Source organism: Lampris incognitus, chromosome 6 (genome assembly GCF_029633865.1).
Source record: "Lampris incognitus isolate fLamInc1 chromosome 6, fLamInc1.hap2, whole genome shotgun sequence".
Classification (NCBI taxonomy): domain Eukaryota; kingdom Metazoa; phylum Chordata; class Actinopteri; order Lampriformes; family Lampridae; genus Lampris; species Lampris incognitus.
The window spans coordinates 9,972,949-9,989,660 of NC_079216.1; the positions used below are offsets into that span (position 1 = coordinate 9,972,949).

The 16,712-nt window shown below is 46.7% G+C and overlaps 1 protein-coding gene across 1 annotated transcript in view; it reads left to right on the plus strand.

The window, feature by feature from the left end:
- Positions 1-483: 483 nt before the first annotated feature.
- Positions 484-16,712, plus strand: part of smpd3 (sphingomyelin phosphodiesterase 3) — a 27,850-nt gene continuing 11,621 nt past the window's right edge. The window contains 3 exon segments of the mRNA XM_056282571.1: positions 484-785; positions 2,741-2,992; positions 3,281-4,253. Coding sequence (XP_056138546.1) covers positions 484-785; positions 2,741-2,992; positions 3,281-4,253 — 1,527 coding nt within the window.

Consider the following 16,712-nt stretch of genomic DNA (forward strand, 5'->3'; position numbering starts at 1 on the left):
TTCTTTTCATTCTTTTATCTCTTTCTCAATGTTCCTCCCTTATCCTTTCTGCCCAGGCTCTGAGGACATGGTGGCGCTCAACGGCTGTCCCCTCCTGATGTCAGTGGAGTCTCTATAATCACAGTTGCATCATCAAGAGTCAGGCTGTCACCATGGCAACCCCTCACCTGGAGACTGTACTACCAGGCCCCTGCTGTAGGGGGCCCAACTGTTAGGGGGGGAGGCAGAGAGGGAAAGTTAAGCTTACTGGTGAAAAGGAAAATCACCCAAACCATGTAGTGTACCTTTCTCTAAGCCGGGGGGAGGGCCTAGATTTGAGTTTTATTTATTTATTTTCGTTTCATTTCACGTAACACATTCCACAGCAATTCATTTCAAGAGTGTATGCACGTGCAGCTGGTGTAGGAGGTGATGAGAAAGTGAAAGAGAGAAAGAAAGAAAGAAAGAAAGAGAAAGAAAGAAAGAAAAAGAAGATAGAAGGAGATGGTCCTCCATACAACCCTCTACCCCAGTGCCTGTTTGCACTTCTTGGATGGGTTATCATGGAGTCTGGTGTTTCCCTCCTACTGGCTGTTGGACCGGCTCCTGGCCTCATGTGTGGCCACCTCACTGGAAAAGCGCCGGCGCTCCCAAGACCCCTGCTCCTTCCTGACCCTATGTGTGCTTGTCTCTGCCCCCCTCTACTTGCTCCTCCTTCTGGTCTCACTGCCATTTGCCTTGCTAGGCTTTCTCCTCTGGGCTCCGCTCCAGGCTGTCCGACAACCCTATCTGTACACCTACCAAAAGTAAGTATTCATTTAGTTGACAAAAAGCAGTCTCTGTGTACACGTGCTGCATATTGATGTCTATTGGCTAATATGGGTGTGTATTAGTTTCATTTATTTGGAATTGACTACCACTTTACAATAAGACTACCCTTTATGAATGGATTAGTTTATTAATTAGGATGTGAACACTTTATAAACTGTTATAAGCGGTTATAACACATTAGATAAAACGGTCAGCAGTGACTCGTTGCTTGCCAAATAGTGAGCCCATATTTATCTGTACTGTTAAGCCTCAGATCTCGTTGGTTACTTAGCAGTAAGGTAAGCAACCAGCAAGATCTGAGATTTAACAGAATAGACGAAAAGTGCAGCGGTAACTTGAACTCGCCAAATTGTGAGCCTGCCTCGATGAATGAAAACTGTTATAATTTTATAATTTGTTTACAATAGTTTGTTAATGATTTATAAAGTGTTTACAACCTAATTGACAAACCAATTATAAACTGTTTATAAGGCCTTTATAAGGGTGGACTTATTGTAATGTGGTTCCCTTTTAAGGTACATCTTACTACAGTAATAACACGTAGGAACTCTTTTGCCTGACAGGACCCTGAATTCAAGGTTCAGACTTCAGAGTTGAAGTCCCAACAGATTTTTTGGATTTTTTTTTCAGATGTTTCAGCTGCACATCCATGCCGCAAACCATTTCACCTCATCCAGGGGTTTCTTTATTGGGTTGAGACCTGAGGGCTGCACAGGTCATCATATTAAACTGAAGTCACTGTAATGTCCCTGGAAAGCTGTCGAGACGATGCATGCATCTCGACCCAAGGCATTATCCTGCTCCAAGTATCCATCTGACAAAGGGTTGATAGTAGCAAGGAGGGGTGCATTTGCACTGCATCAATGTTTAGGTGTCAAAACAAAGCTTGTTTGATGTGATGCAGAGGCACCTAGTATATGCCAAGAGTAAAATACACAATGCATTTCTCACTCCAAAGCCATTCTGCATCGCTGACACCAGGCCTGATTGACCGTTTCATTCATGTTATTTACACTCAAATCTGACCTTGTAGCCCACATTTTCCTACCTTTCAATTATCCAGTTTAAGTAATTAGGAGCCCACCTCATCTGTAAGTGTTTAGCATGAAAGATATAGAGCCCAGAGGGTTCTTCCATTGCCGCCTTGTTTAAGGTTTGACTATAGGTCTCTATTCTGACATACCCCGATTCACGTCATTATTGTTCTTAGCCCTTTTAGTTTACTTTTGGCCTTCCTGATAGATTGAACGAGACTTGCCATCATTCACAGATGTATCACATCAACAAAACGTTTTTACTCAAAGGACTGAAACCGATTGGGGTTTGTTTCTTTTTAATCACATAATTAAGTTCATAGTTTCATGGATCACACCTCTTTGCCATGGTAACTTTTGGTCAAACAGACACTGAACCCCTGAATAACGCCTGTGTGCTTTACAAAGTGGCCACATACCGGGTGCACATCAATAAGTAGGATTTTAAGTTGCCTACCAACACGGGGATCGCCTGTTCGACTCCCCGTGTTACCTCCGGCTTGGTCGGGCATCCCTACAGACACAATTGGTCATGTCTGCAGGTGGGAAGAAGGATGTGGGTATGTGTCCTGGTCGCTGCACTAGCGCCTCCTCTGGTCAGTCAGGGCACCTGTTCTGGGGGGAGGGGGAGCTGGGGGGAATAGCATGATCTTCCTACACGCTAGGTCCCTCTGGCGAAACTCCTCACTGTCAGGGGAAAAGAAGCGGCCGGCGACTCCACATGTATGGGAGGAGGCATGTGGTAGTCTGCAGCCCTATCCGGATCGGCAGAGGGGGTGGAGCAGCGACCGGGATGGCTCGGAAGCGCGGGGTAATTGGCCGGATACAACTGGGGAGAGAAAGCGGGGGGAAAAGTAAACGCTAACTCATTTTGTTATGTTGACCCACTTTCGTAGGCCAGAAATGCACCAGGCCGAGCAGGGGGGAGCAGGGCCAGGAGGAGCGGGGATTGGCGAATGGAGGCCCCAAGGCAGGAGCTTTTGCTTCTGCAGTGCCAATGTGTGCCTGCTGCCTGATTCCTTGGCCAGGTTCAACAACCTGTCAGACACTCAAATCAGAGCCCGTGAGGTTGGGAAGAGGATTCGTAACGGTGCCAGTCGGCCACAGATTAAGATCTACATTGACTCGCCTACCAACACGTCTATCAGGTAAGGAGAGCCGGGCCCTTTCGTTCTCACCGTTTAATCGTTGTTTCCTTTTAAAGCGTTGGTAGCAAATGTAGGTGTTCTAGTCAAACAAAATGTTAAGTTTGTGTTTGAAAGTGAACTTGGGAAATGTGAAAATTGGTGATGTGCAAGCTAGTATACATTGGCCTCTGTGCAGAAGTCACAGGCACGGAAGCTCTATAAAACATGCTTTCTTTCTTTCTTTCTTTCTCTCGTTCGTTCTTTCTTTGCTTCTTTCTGTCTTGCTTTCTTTCTTTTCTTTTTTATCAGTGCGGCATCTTTCAGCAGCCTAGCAACAGGATTCAGACGCACCTCTTCTCTCGACCAGCGTCCAGACCACACACACACCACCAATGGCCTCCCAGATTCTGAGACCGAACCCCTCACTGAGTGCCCAATCCACCCCTCAGGTGCCACCAACTGCCCTGTCCATCCCTCCACAGGGGACCAGGGCTCCTCAGAATGCCCCCTTCACCCTGACGGCGCCGGCAGCACCCCTGACTGCCCCCTCCATTCTGCAGGGACTAACAGCAACTCAGACTGCCCTGTTCACACCTCGGGTGGGGTCCCAGACTGTGCCATGCATCCCTCAGGGACCCAGAGCAGTCCAGGCCACCATGACTGCCCCATGCATGGCGAAGGGGCCCAGCCAAAACCCACGTCTGATTGCCCACTTCACACCTCAGCGGTTCAGATCAGCATCAGCGCCCCAGAACCAGACTCCCAAGAAGAGGAGGCCGAAGTGGGGAATCACCGCCCGGGAGAGGGGGCGGGCGAGACGGGCAGCATGACCACCTCTCGGGAGTCTCTCACTCGATACCACGGAGGTGGAGGGGACGGAGGGAGAGACGTAGGAGGAGGGATAGCCTCCAACAACACCCTATCTCACGTCCCACGCACATCAGTGTTTAAGCGCCCGGGACGCAAGCGCCGCCATGGGGATGATGGGTTTGACCATGAGATCTCTGCCTTCTTTCCTGCCAACCTGGATTTCTTGGCTTTACAGGAAGTGTTTGATCACGGAGCAACGACGCGGCTGCGGCGGCAGTTGCACCGCTACTTCCCTTATGTGCTCAGCGATGTCGGGCGGTACGGCTGGAAAGGCTGCTGCTCCAGGTTCAAGTTCTTGAACAGTGGCCTGGTACTGGCCAGTCGTTACCCAATCCTAGACGCCAGGTACGAGTGCTACCCCAATGGGAGAGGGGAGGACGCGCTGGCTGCCAAGGGAGCCCTGTTTGCCAAGGTCAGATGATTCGCATATCTGTATTCTTGTTCTTATTACCACTTCTTTCCACAACTCTCTTCTAACACACACACACACACACTGCAGATGGGATGCGACTAAAAAATGAATCCTGATTTCGTTGTGTGTCTAAACCGCCAACAAATTCGGCTGTAATGCTATAGATATTAAAAAATCCAATTTCCAACCGCATACCCAGAGAGCATTTACAGGTATCGTTGTAAGGGTGATTTGTTAAAACTGAAGCATCGTAACAGTTTAAAATGATAATAAAGCTCACTGAAAATTTCTCCAACAAGTGAATAAGCAGGGTTTAGATTTTGCTCTCAATTTCAGGGATTAGTTTCACAATGGCGCCATCGAAAAGGGTCAAGGTTTTTTAAAATGTTGTTAATGCACACCGTCAATCTACAAACCACTATGATGAAATCGCATAGCCGGTTGTTTTCCCCTTTTTGGTGGTGGTGGTGGGCTCCCTGATTTGTAGGGCAGAGATTTTCAGTCTGTCTGTTACAGAAAGAGACAGACTAAATTATTGAAAGCACAGTTCATGGCTTCCTCCGAGGCCTTCTTTTGATGTCGAAACATCTCTCCTCTCAGATCATGTGGTGGGTGAGGAAGGTGGAGGGAAGTTTCCTTTTCATGCCCTTGTTCAAGCTGAGCTGAACTGGAACTAAATTTTACTTGGGGGGCCTGATTTTATGGCTTCTCCCTCAGCAGAAATGTGTCAGTGCTTTGATAGCAGCTTGGTGCCTATTCAGATGAGGGATAATCTTGTCATCTCAGAGGCCGTTATCAGTAACTTTGGCGAGGAGGTAATTGAATCCACCCATTAAGTCTATTTATACCAAATTAACTTATTTTTCCTTGATGAAAGAACGTGAGCCAGCAGAGGCAGAGAGACAGATGGTTAAAGCAAAGATTTGGCGGTAGTACTATTACCAACATTACTATAAATCAAATTTAATTGCTCAAAATATGCAAAACCAAAACAGTACATTTCTTACTGAGTCATCCTACTGATACATATCTATGAGATGATATACTCTTGGATGTTATAATCCATAAAGTAGTGCTTTCGTTATTAGATTAGTGCACAAGTGGCCCTATGGCATCAGGTATGGGGAAGGTAAATTTCCCAGGATTTTCATAAAACAAAATTAGCTTAACCCACCAGCTAGGCTGGCACTCACACATAAGAAAGTCCTCATCTTGCTAAAATACGACTCAGTGAACCTTATTCAAATGTAAGCATTTGACTCGATATTAAAATCAAATGTCCTATTTTGCCTATATGTTGTTATATTGCTGGTGTTGTCAAACTGAGATGGTGCGGCAGAATAACGCCATTCATTCTTCACTCAGATTTATATTCATTTATCAAGAGGTCAATTTACCAGTCAGAAATGTTTGTTTTGTTATTGTTTAAGAGGATCACAGTCAGACATCTTAGAATAATAAGGGTGTTTACCTGCGCCTATAAGCTGTGGCTGGTAGACAGAGGATCTCAAATCCATATTTATTATAGCCTTTTTTTCCCATGGCACTGCACAACTGTTGCTGTGGGTTATGTCTTGCAAATTGTGGTCACTCACTCACTTACTCACGCACTCACTCACTCTCTCACTTACTCACTCACTCACTTACTCACTCACTCAAATTCAAATTCAAAAGTGCTTTATTGGCATGACAAATAGGCACTTGTATTGCCAAAGCAGTCAGTACAAACAGAACAAAAAATCAGAACATATACTGAACATGTACATATACATATACAGTCACTCACTCACTCACCTCACTCACTCTCACTCTCTCACTTACTCTCACTCACTTATTTACTCACTCACTTACTTACTCTCTCACTCACTCACTCACACACTCAATCAATCAATTAGTCACTCACTCTCTCACTCTCACTTACTCTCTCACTTACTCTCACTCACTTATTTACTCACTCACTTACTTACTCTCTCACTCACTCACTCACTCACTCACTCACACACTCAATCAATCAATTATTCACTCACTCACTCTCTCACTCTCACTTACTCTCTCGCTTACTCTCACTCACTCACTCACTCACTCACTCACTTTCTCACTCACTCACTCACTCACTTACTCTCTCTCTCACTCATTCACTCTCACTTGCTCTCTCACTCACTCACTCACTTACTCTCTCACTCAGTCACTTTCTCACTCACTCAGTCACTCTCGCTTGCTCTCTCACTCACTCACTCACTCTCTCACTTACTCTCTCACTCACTCACTCACTCACTCACTCACTCTCTCACTCACTCACTTTCTCACTCACTCACTCACTCTCGCTTGCTCTCTCACTCACTCACTCACTCTCTCACTTACTCTCTCACTCACTCACTTTCTCGCTTACTCTGTCACTCACTCACTCTCTCTCTCTCTCTCTCTCTCTCTCTCTCGCTCTCTCTCTCTCACTTACTCACTCACTCACTCACTTGCTTACTCTCACTCACTCACTCACTCACTCACTCACTCACTCACTGACTGACTCACTCACTCTCACTCTCACTCATGGACGACCTGAGAGGGACGCTTAGTAGCGACGTTTAGTAGGACGCGCTCACAACTAGCATCAGGTGCATCGTGGGTCTGGACAGTTTCGTGCTTGTTATTTTACCAACACATTATAGACATAATTCATAGTGAGTTGAACATGACGGTAATCACAGCTTTTTCTACCTCCATGACGAGGAGCACATATGATATGCGAGGATAGTCCATGTTGGTTGGTATTGTAATAGAATGAGAAGAAATAAAATTCATAACAAGAACATTTAAAAAACAATATTGATGAATTTTGAAATAATAATAATAATAATGTACTAATACTATGTACTAATAATGTATTAATAATGTAATAATAGGATAATAGTGTACTCTAACAATTGTTTGAGAGCACTTGGATAACATTAAGAAGTCTGCAGGAGAGGGTTTGACCATGTCTCATCAACATTTTAATTAGCTTGGCAAGTGAGACTCTGAAAACTGAGTTGGTGCAATAGCAAAGGTAGTATTTGGATGAAAGTTTAAGGCTGGGTTAAACATGACAACTTTCAGGTCCACGCATGATACAGACAGTTAAAAACCTTGTTAAATCTGAACATATCATTGTCTCTTTGTTTTTCCACTTGTCTGTTCTTTCGGTTTGTCTGTAAATTTCCATCATAATCTATTTATAGATGTAGCCAAAGGGGGGGGAAATGTTTCACTCTAAAGAGCATTGTTTGGAATGTACCTCAGCGCTAAAGCACAGTAAATGCATCATGGGAAAATTCTCCAATTATATATCAATATATACGCTAGTGAGGAGCACTTTTTTTAGCTAGCATCTGTTAAAAGAAGCCCATTCTTATTCCATGGTGTTATATATTGATGCTACACTACATGACCACATGGATGTGGACACCCGAATATCACACCCATATGTGCTTGTTGAACATCTCATTCCAAAACTATGGACATTAATATTGAGTTGGTCCCCCCCCCCCTTTGCTGCTATAAAAGCCTCCACTCTTCTGGGAAGGCTTTGCACCAGATTTTGGAACATGGCTGCAGAGATTTGCCCCCATTCAGACACAAGCGCATTAGTGAGGTCAGGCGCTGATGTTGGGGAGAAGGCCTGGCTCACAGTCGGCATTTCAATTCATCCCGAATGTGTTGGATGGGGGTTGAGGTCAGGGGTTTTTGCAGGCCAGTCAAGTTCTTCCACGTCAAACTTGGCAAACCGTGTCTTTATAGGCCTTGCTTCGTGCATGGGGTATTGTCATGCTGAAACAGGAAAAGGGCCTTCCCCAAACTGTTGCCACAAGGTTCACTGGGGGTTAAAGGTGTTTTCACATTAGCTGTTTTAAAAGTAACCAAACTCAGTTCTTTTCAAGTGAACCAGCAGCAAAAGAACTCCGTCCTCTTTGCGTTCACAATATAAGTGGACTCAAAAGAGGACTCCGCTCTCTTTCTGGTCCACCTCAGTACTTATGAGATCTGAGACAACTTCTTGTTCATACCAAATCTGCTTTAGAACAATTATACAACCCATTTGGACTAAAACATTCCCCTCTCCCAAGTCTATCTGTTCAAAAAATAAACTGTCTTAAGAGTCCATGCATATCATCTACCACTGAAGCCTGGATGAAAGCCCACCAAATCCTCAAGCAGAAAAATCTCATTTTCTTAACTAACTCCAATCTGGCACAACACTGAGTTGACTATCAGTAAAACAACCATATTTTTCCTACCTGGCATTCGAGGAGCATTGTCAAACTCAGACAACCCCTTCATGACAACCAATTTGTCTCATTCATGCAAGTGGACAAACAACATGCTCTTCTCCAGGACCCTTTCCTTCAACCTTTCCACCTGTCCGCTCCCACAGAACCACCACAATGTTCAGCCTTGGCAGACATATTTCTCAATTTTAGGGGGCAAAGAAAATAATATCCAAAATGTACAAGACCCTCATTGCAACAGATACTGCTATGGGCCTCCTTTGCAAGAAAAGGTCATCTGACATCTCCATAGACAGCTCTCCTGAACTCTGGTCTTCTAGCCTCCACAACGCATTCAGCAGCAAGCTCCTCCACAGCTGAGTCCAAAGGGAAAGCAACACAGTTGTTTCATCCTCCTGAATACTACAGCCACTACCTGCAGCAGCCATCCTAATGTTGTTGTTTTTTGTTGTTTTTTTTTTATTTTTTCATTTATTGGAACACAATTTTACAGAAAAAAATGTCAGAAATTTTAACATATTCACATATTTCACATTTCGTCAAAAAAATTAACATATATTTACATGTACTGAAAGAGACCATATGCATGCACTAAGAAATGAATAAAACATAAAATAAAAAAGACAAATACAAATGACAGCGGTATACAAAGGCAAAATAACATATTACATATTTCTTTTAGAACTATTAAGTTCAATACCCATTTCAAATGTTATAATGTTCTAATGTTATGATTGCTTTGGAATTGCTCAGTTTGTATTGGTTTGTAAAGGTATTTAGATTTAAATTTAGAAATCCCAACTTGAAAAACAAATACTTTGATTTTTCTTCCACCTATTTACATTTACGGATATAGTATGTACCATAAATTATAAGGAAATTAATGTAAAATTTTATATTTTGATTCACTTTATCATCATCAAAGTAAATCAGTGTATCTTTTCTACTTAGTTTTTATTTTTTAAGGCCTGTAATGGTAATAAAATAATGTTCAATATCTATCCAAAATGATACAGGACCGGGACCGCTTCATGTTCACAATGTATATATGTCAATGGGACTTCCAACAAGCCTTAAATGAACTGAACTCAGACCACCTCTCGAGTTGGTCTGAGTTCATGTCGTTTTAGAGGGGTCTGGGTTCTTTTGGACATGTTCACATAGGCATACAAGAAACTGCTGAGTCAATATCTGAGTCCACTTTAAAGGCTGAAATGAAGAAAGTGTGAAAACACCTTAAGGGGCCCAGCTCAGACCATGAAAAACAGCCCCAGACCATTATTCCTCCTCCACCAAACTTAACAGTTGGCGCTATGCATTCAGACAGGTGATGTTCTCCTGGCATCCGCCAAACCCAGATTGGTGCGTCAGACTTCCAGATAGTGAAGCGTGATTCATCACTCCAGAGAACGCATTTCCACATCTCCAGAGTCCAATGGCGGAGTGCTTTACACCACTCCGGCCTACACTTGGCATTGCGCATGGCGATCTTAGGCTCGTGTGCGGCTGCTCGGCCATGGAAACCCATTTCATGAAGCTCTGGATGAACAATTCTTGTACTGATGTTGCTTCCAGGGGCAATTTGGGACTCGGTGGTGAGTGTTGAACCGAGGACAGAAGATTTTTACGCTTCATCACTCAGCAGTCCTGTTCAGTGACTGTCTTGTGTGTTCTACCACTTCACGGATGAGCTGTTGTTGCTCCGAGACGTCTCTACTTCACAATAACAGACTCACAGTTGACTGGGGCAGACCTAGCAGAGCAGATATTTGACCAACAGACTTGTTGGAAAGGTGGCATCCTGGGACAGTGTTAGGTTGAAAGTCGCTGAGCTCTTCAGTGTGACCCATTCTACTACCAATGTTTGTCTGTGGAGACTGCATGGCCGTGGGCTCGATTTTATGCATCTACCAGCTTTGGATGTGGCTGAAATACCCGAACCCACTTGTTAGAAGGGGTGTCCACATGCTTTTGTCCATATAGTGTATATTAAGCAAAAAGTACCCTTCCGCATCTGTATAAGACGCGCAGGATTAACCACTACCTAGCTTTAACCCCGACCTCGGTCACAACCTAAGCTGTATATAAGTAACAGCCATAGAGAATCAGGAACACTTTATTTGTCATTTGATTTCATGTACTTGGTACATGAAATCAAATGACATATCCAAATGACATATCCAAAAACTACAAGAACACACATATCCAAACTAAACACACACAAAAAAAAATCACTGTCCAAGAGAACGAACGCCAGCCAGGGTGGCTGTTGGAACCGCCGGTCCGCTTGGGCTAGCAGTTAGCTTAGCCTGCCCCGCTTCCGTGTCCTGTCAGACCGCCCCCAGTGTTCCCTCTTCGGGCACAGGCAGGGCAGGGCCGTGGTCCTTGGACCCACCGGACACAGCAAACCAGGCAGATGAGGGCCAAAGCTTCACGTCGGAGTCAGGCCGTATCTCTATACAGACGCCGGAGGGTACCTTCTGTGTAAATATATCAACGCTTCGTCAACAACATCGACGCATGACACCGTGGAGTGAGAATGTGATGTGAAAAGACACTCGTGGGAAACTCGTCCCTGAGGCGTAGCGCTCTTTGGCTTGGAGATAAAGTAGTAGTTAGTCCCCTCCGCTGAAAATTATACTAAGACAGTGAAATAGCTCCTCGTGGATTTACTGCCCAATACAAGGTGGATCGACTCCAACGCACAAAGGATCGCCCTCCTTACTGTTTTGGTGTTGGATTGATACCCAGGCTGAGACTTCTGCAGTGGCTACGATGGCATAAAGCACAACTGTGGGGTGGATATAGGGCGGCATATTGGGCAGGCGGCACAGTGGTTGCCAGAAATGGTCTGGTATGGGCTGTTGGCTGAGTCCTGCCGTGTTTTCTGTACCGCCGGACTCTCGGCCTCTTAAAAAACCACTGCCGTCCTCTCTCTGTCTGCTTCATGAAAAGATCCACAACAAAAGCAACATGGCCCTTCTGATTTGGGAGAAGAAAAGGAATTCACGGTTCAAACCCTTAGAAGGAAACAGGCGTAATAGTGATGACACGTTGGTTGATTTCATGTGTATGGTTGGGTTTATCTTGGAGTGTGTCCATGTTTTTTCGTGTGTGTGTGGCGCACACGTACATCAGCACATGCAAATGTGCGAAGAGATGTGGTTGTGCAGTTGTGTGTGTGTGTGTGTTGCGTGTGTGCGTGTGCCGTTTGTGCACACGCACACACACACGTGCACACGCTCTTGCGATAAGAGTGTTGACAGTCTATTAGTTCATTAATCACCCACCTGGTGTGAATGACAGGATCTGAGCTTGGATCTGGTCCAGATCCTGCTGGGTCAGCTCAACCCCACACAGTCTGATGCTGATGAAGGGTGTCTTGTCGTGTGTGTGTGTGTGTGTGTGTGTGTGTGTTGTAGACTAGTCATTCCCCTCCTACTATGTGCACAGGTTTCTGATGCATCAGATATATAGAAAGCTGTGAGAAGCAGAAAATACACTTAATCATAGGTTGCAGAGTGACAGTTCCACTCAGTTCCATCCCGCTATACCCAGTGACTGTCACTTCTGTATAATTGGCCCCTTCCCGTTCCCATTTCATCGCTTCCCCTACAGAGGGTCACCCCAGGACCCTCTTTCAAGTTGACGTCAAGCCAAAAGCCGGGGACGTGTCTGACCGCAAGATGCGGTTCCCTTCCCCGTAACATTATTCAGCGATGGCAGTGGGAAACTGGATAGCACTGTCTCTACCGAAAGTACCCGGCGACCGCCTGTAGTTTGGGACCTTTTTCAGTGCAAGTTGCAGTCCCACATAAATCAGTGTCGGGCCGCAACTGCCCCTGACTAATCAATAGCCTGTCGTCCAGCCAGCTGCTGACTCTGATCCACCTGCTGTTCATTCGTGGCCCTCTGCCCCCCCCCCCCTCCAGATGTTTTGGCAGCTATCCAACCCTGGGTCCTAGAGGTGTGTGGTTATGTTTCTGTTCGTTCGTTTGTTGTGAACGACCTTTGGCCGTTCTCCTTCGCTGCAGCCAGACTCTCCGGCTTCTCTCCAGCTGGCTGGGCCGCGTCTCGTTAGCTGAAGCTCATCTGATGTCGCCGATGTTCACGCCGCGGGCCTCTGCCTCGCTACGAGACGCCGTGTTTGCTCTTTCATATCAAATGTAGGTAACGGCGTGCAGGGAGGAGGTAACGGACACCGTTGTTCTGCGGAGAGCTGAGCCAGGGGCATTATTAATGCAGCGCGTGTGGGCCCATCACAGCGATGCAACACAACAAAGCGGCACCGAATCCACATCCAAAAATAGTTGTCACAGCAATTTTGCGGCACAATTAAAGTACGTCGTAGTATTGCAACCATTCGGTCCTCCTGTTAGCAGTCTGGGAGGAGTATCTCTTCCACATACCCGGAGATATTGAGGGCCTCAAATGAACCCGGTTTGCACAGATTTATGACAGATACAGATGCTTATATTCTACTGAGCTCAGCTGCGTGCAAATACCGGTTTGCACTGAAAGCGGCGACGGCGTTACCGTTGTTAAGGTTGGGGTTTCCGGGGCGTCCGGGGAGTCCGGGTGGCGTAGCGGTCTATTCCGTTGCCTACCAACACGGGGATCGCCGGTTCGAATCCCCATGTTACCTCCGGCTTGATCGGGCGTCCCTACCGACACAATGGGTCGTGTCTGCGGGTGGGAAGCCGGATATGGGTGTGTGTCGTGGCCGCTGCACTAGCGCCTCCTCTGGTCAGTCGGGGCGCCTGTTGGGGGGGGGGGGGGAATCGCGTTACGTGCCCCTGGCGAAACTCCTCACTGTCAGGTGAGAAGAAGCGGCTGGCGACTCCACATGTATGGGAGGGGGCGTGTGGTGGTCTGCAGCCCTCCCCGGATCGGCAGAGGGGGGGCGGAGCAGCGACCGGGGCGGCTCGGAAGAGTGGGGTGACTGGCCGGATGCAATTGAGGAGAAAAAGGGGGCTCCATGGGTCCATCTATGAAACAAATACAGCACTTTATTGTCCAAAAAAAAAAGCTTTGGGCAAAAGTTAGTGCCAAATAACAAATATTTCATCATATTATTAGCATCTAACAAGAGGCGAACAAAAGCTTTACTAGCGTCTTTTGAGTTTGTTTTTTTTTCATTGTACATTTGTTTTTATATCATTCCAGTAAATCGCTTTTTTTTTGTTCAATAGAAGTTCAAGTCCTGTGTGTCCTGCTGTAGGCACAGCATTACTGCTAATGTCTCCTTCAGTGTACGCCCATGAAACCAAGCCACTCAGCAGCAGAAACCAAATGGGCTCTGGCGGAAAAATTAGCTAATGGGGCGAAGGAGGAAACGAGAGCCTGATAAAGGCAGAGGTAGATTTGAGATTGAAGTAAGAAGGGCAGTAAAGGAGGTATGGGAGAGAGGGGGGGGGGGAGGAAAGTGGTGAGGCTGCGATGGAGAGAATGGAAAAGAGAAAGGCAGAGATATGATGTTAATTAAAATTGTTTCCCTAAAGGGTGAGCCAGCGCTGCACAGTAATTAAGGCTTTTCACTCTCAACACTTATCCCCTTTTATAATTATTTCTAACGTGTGCGTGCATAGTTGAAGGGGCCTATTTTTGAGTGTGTGTGTGTGTGTGTGTGTGTGTGTGTGAATACTCTGTGTTTGAGTGTATGCTAGATACTAAAGGGCGCCTCAGTGGCGCAGCGGTTAGCGTGGTAGCCTCATAGCCAGAAGGTCCTGGGTTCGAGCCCCGGGGTAGTCCGACCTTGGGGGTCGTCCTCTGTGTGGGGTTTGCATGTTCTCCCCGTGTCTGCGTGGGTTTCCTCCGGGTGCTCCGGTTTCCTCCCACAGTCCAAAGACATGCGGGTCAGGCGAATCGGCCGTATTAAGTTGGCCCTAGGTGTGAATGTGGGCCCTGTGACGGCCTGGCGGCTGGTCCAGGGTGTCTCCCCTCCTGCCGCCCAGTGACTGCTGGGACAGGCTCCAGCACCCCCCCCCCGAGAGCAGGATAAGCGGTCTGGATAATGGATGGATGGGTGGATATATATACTGCAGTGACACATTAAGCCTCGAAATGGAGAAACCCTCACATCTAGATCGGTTTGAACGGAAATCAATTGTCACATTTTCCCATCAGAGACCAAGAAAACCTATAATTAACGGGTGAGATCGGCCCCACGTGTCGACACAGATCGCTCGCCTCTGTCGGGCCTGAGAGAACTCGCCGTGTCAGTCTCCGGCCCGGGTGACCGTAACACAACAGAGGTCTCGGCTCTTATTGGGATATTCACACACAGCGTATATCCTGTCTACTTCCCCCATAGCCACTCCATTTTGTCTTGACAATCGAATAAAGGTTGCTGACGGTTAGTTGTTTTGTCTCGCATTGATCGTTTATAGTGAGCTATGCATATACCGTGCACATGGAAGAAGACATATCAAGCTCCCTTCCTGATTACAAAGGTGTGCTTGCGTCGCGTGTTCGATCGGTTAAAATCATTTTATGTTGTTTTTTTTGCATGACAACGCCTGTGCAGCTCCGCTCGGCTTGGCCCGAATTTCAACGTAAAATAACCTCTCGGAGTTTCTGTGGGAGTCTGCTAAGTGGGATTGCCTGTGTGGCAGGAGCCAAGCTTCAAGAAAGCTCCCGCGGCTTGCCATCCCGTCCCCCGATAAGCTTTATGTTCACTTTTTGCTAATTAAATTGTTTCTTCGTATCTTTTAGCCGTATTCAATCCATATGCGCTCAACTTCTCCATCTCGGCAGCCGCTTCGGCAAATGAGCGCCGGCGTCGTTTCGTTTGTTTTTTTTTTAAATTCAATTTTCTGCATAAAGCGCAATAACTAAGCATGCTGTCTGCAAAAGATGCACCAAATAAACACGTCCGTTGTTGCTTACTGCTTGCACATGTGCTCACACACACACACACACACACACACACATACATACTCTCAGACAAAAGTATACCCAAAAGCAAACAAGACGTACGCCATAAGAATCCCCTCCGGCCCATTGTCAGTTTGGGCGTGCACACACACCTATCCAAGCATGGATAAATCTCTGAATTATTAAAACGCAGGGCGGCGCACTGAGAGAGAGGGGGGGGGGGGGAGTCGGGGAGGGGCGAAGAGGGAGGATGATGAAGGGAAGAAGGAGACGAGAGGGAGAAGTGACAGGGACGGGAGGAATGGGGACGTGGAGTCGGGGAGGGAGGGATGGGAAGAGCGGCGAGGATGAGGATCCGCACTGTGCCGGGCCGAGTTCAGAGGGGAGCAGGATGATGAAGGGGGGGAGGGGGGCGGGAGATGAGGAGATCCGTTGTTTGAGGACATATTGACAGGGAGTGTTTTGTCGTGTCTGAGGAGAATATGAATTCTGGCTGAAGATAAAGAAATAAGGGCAAAAATAATAAACAGGCAGAGGATGTTTGTGTGTGTGTGGGGGGGGTGGAGGGACCAAGAGGAAGAGTCATAAGGAAACTACCGATGGATTAAAAATAGTCTGGCCTGGTCTCTATTATTTAATCTGGGTTTGTTTGTGTCTGGACCAGATTTGGCCGGGCCCCGCTCCCGTTCTGCTTTGCCCTAGTCTGCCGCGAAACGCTTTAAACCCGCGTCCAGCGTCCCTCGCAAAGTAAACACAGCCCGCCGCCGTCCGTGTCGGGGCCTTCTCGGCCCGCTCCGACACAAAGAGCGAGCCAGTCCACTTACGGTGTCGCTTTAAAGGCCGCCTATCAGTTTTCAGGGGGAAACGGACTGAGCGGACCAACCGGGCTCCACTCTAAAATATGAGCTTCGTACTTGGTATTGAATTCAGGCTAATTACACTAATGCTGTTTTGTGACTTGCGGCATTTTTCATCGGGCGCCTTACGCGGCTACCAAGCCAACGGAGCCATCCTATAATTGGTTCCCCCGCTTCCCGTTTGTTTCAACGAAACGCTCTTCTGCAGCGGAGCGCCGTTACACGGTGCCACATTTACATCAAGTAATTCTTTACATACGGCCGCCAGATATTTAAGTGCTCTTAACAGCATGCAGATTATTAATTTTTATGATGTTATGATATGTGATATGGTGCAGTGGTTAGTGCGGTCGCCTCACAGCAGGTAGGCCCCGGGTTCGAGCCCCAACCTTGGGGATTGTCCCAGGTGTGTGGAGTTTGCATGTTCTTCTTCTGTCTGTGTGGGTTTCCTCCCACAGTCCAAA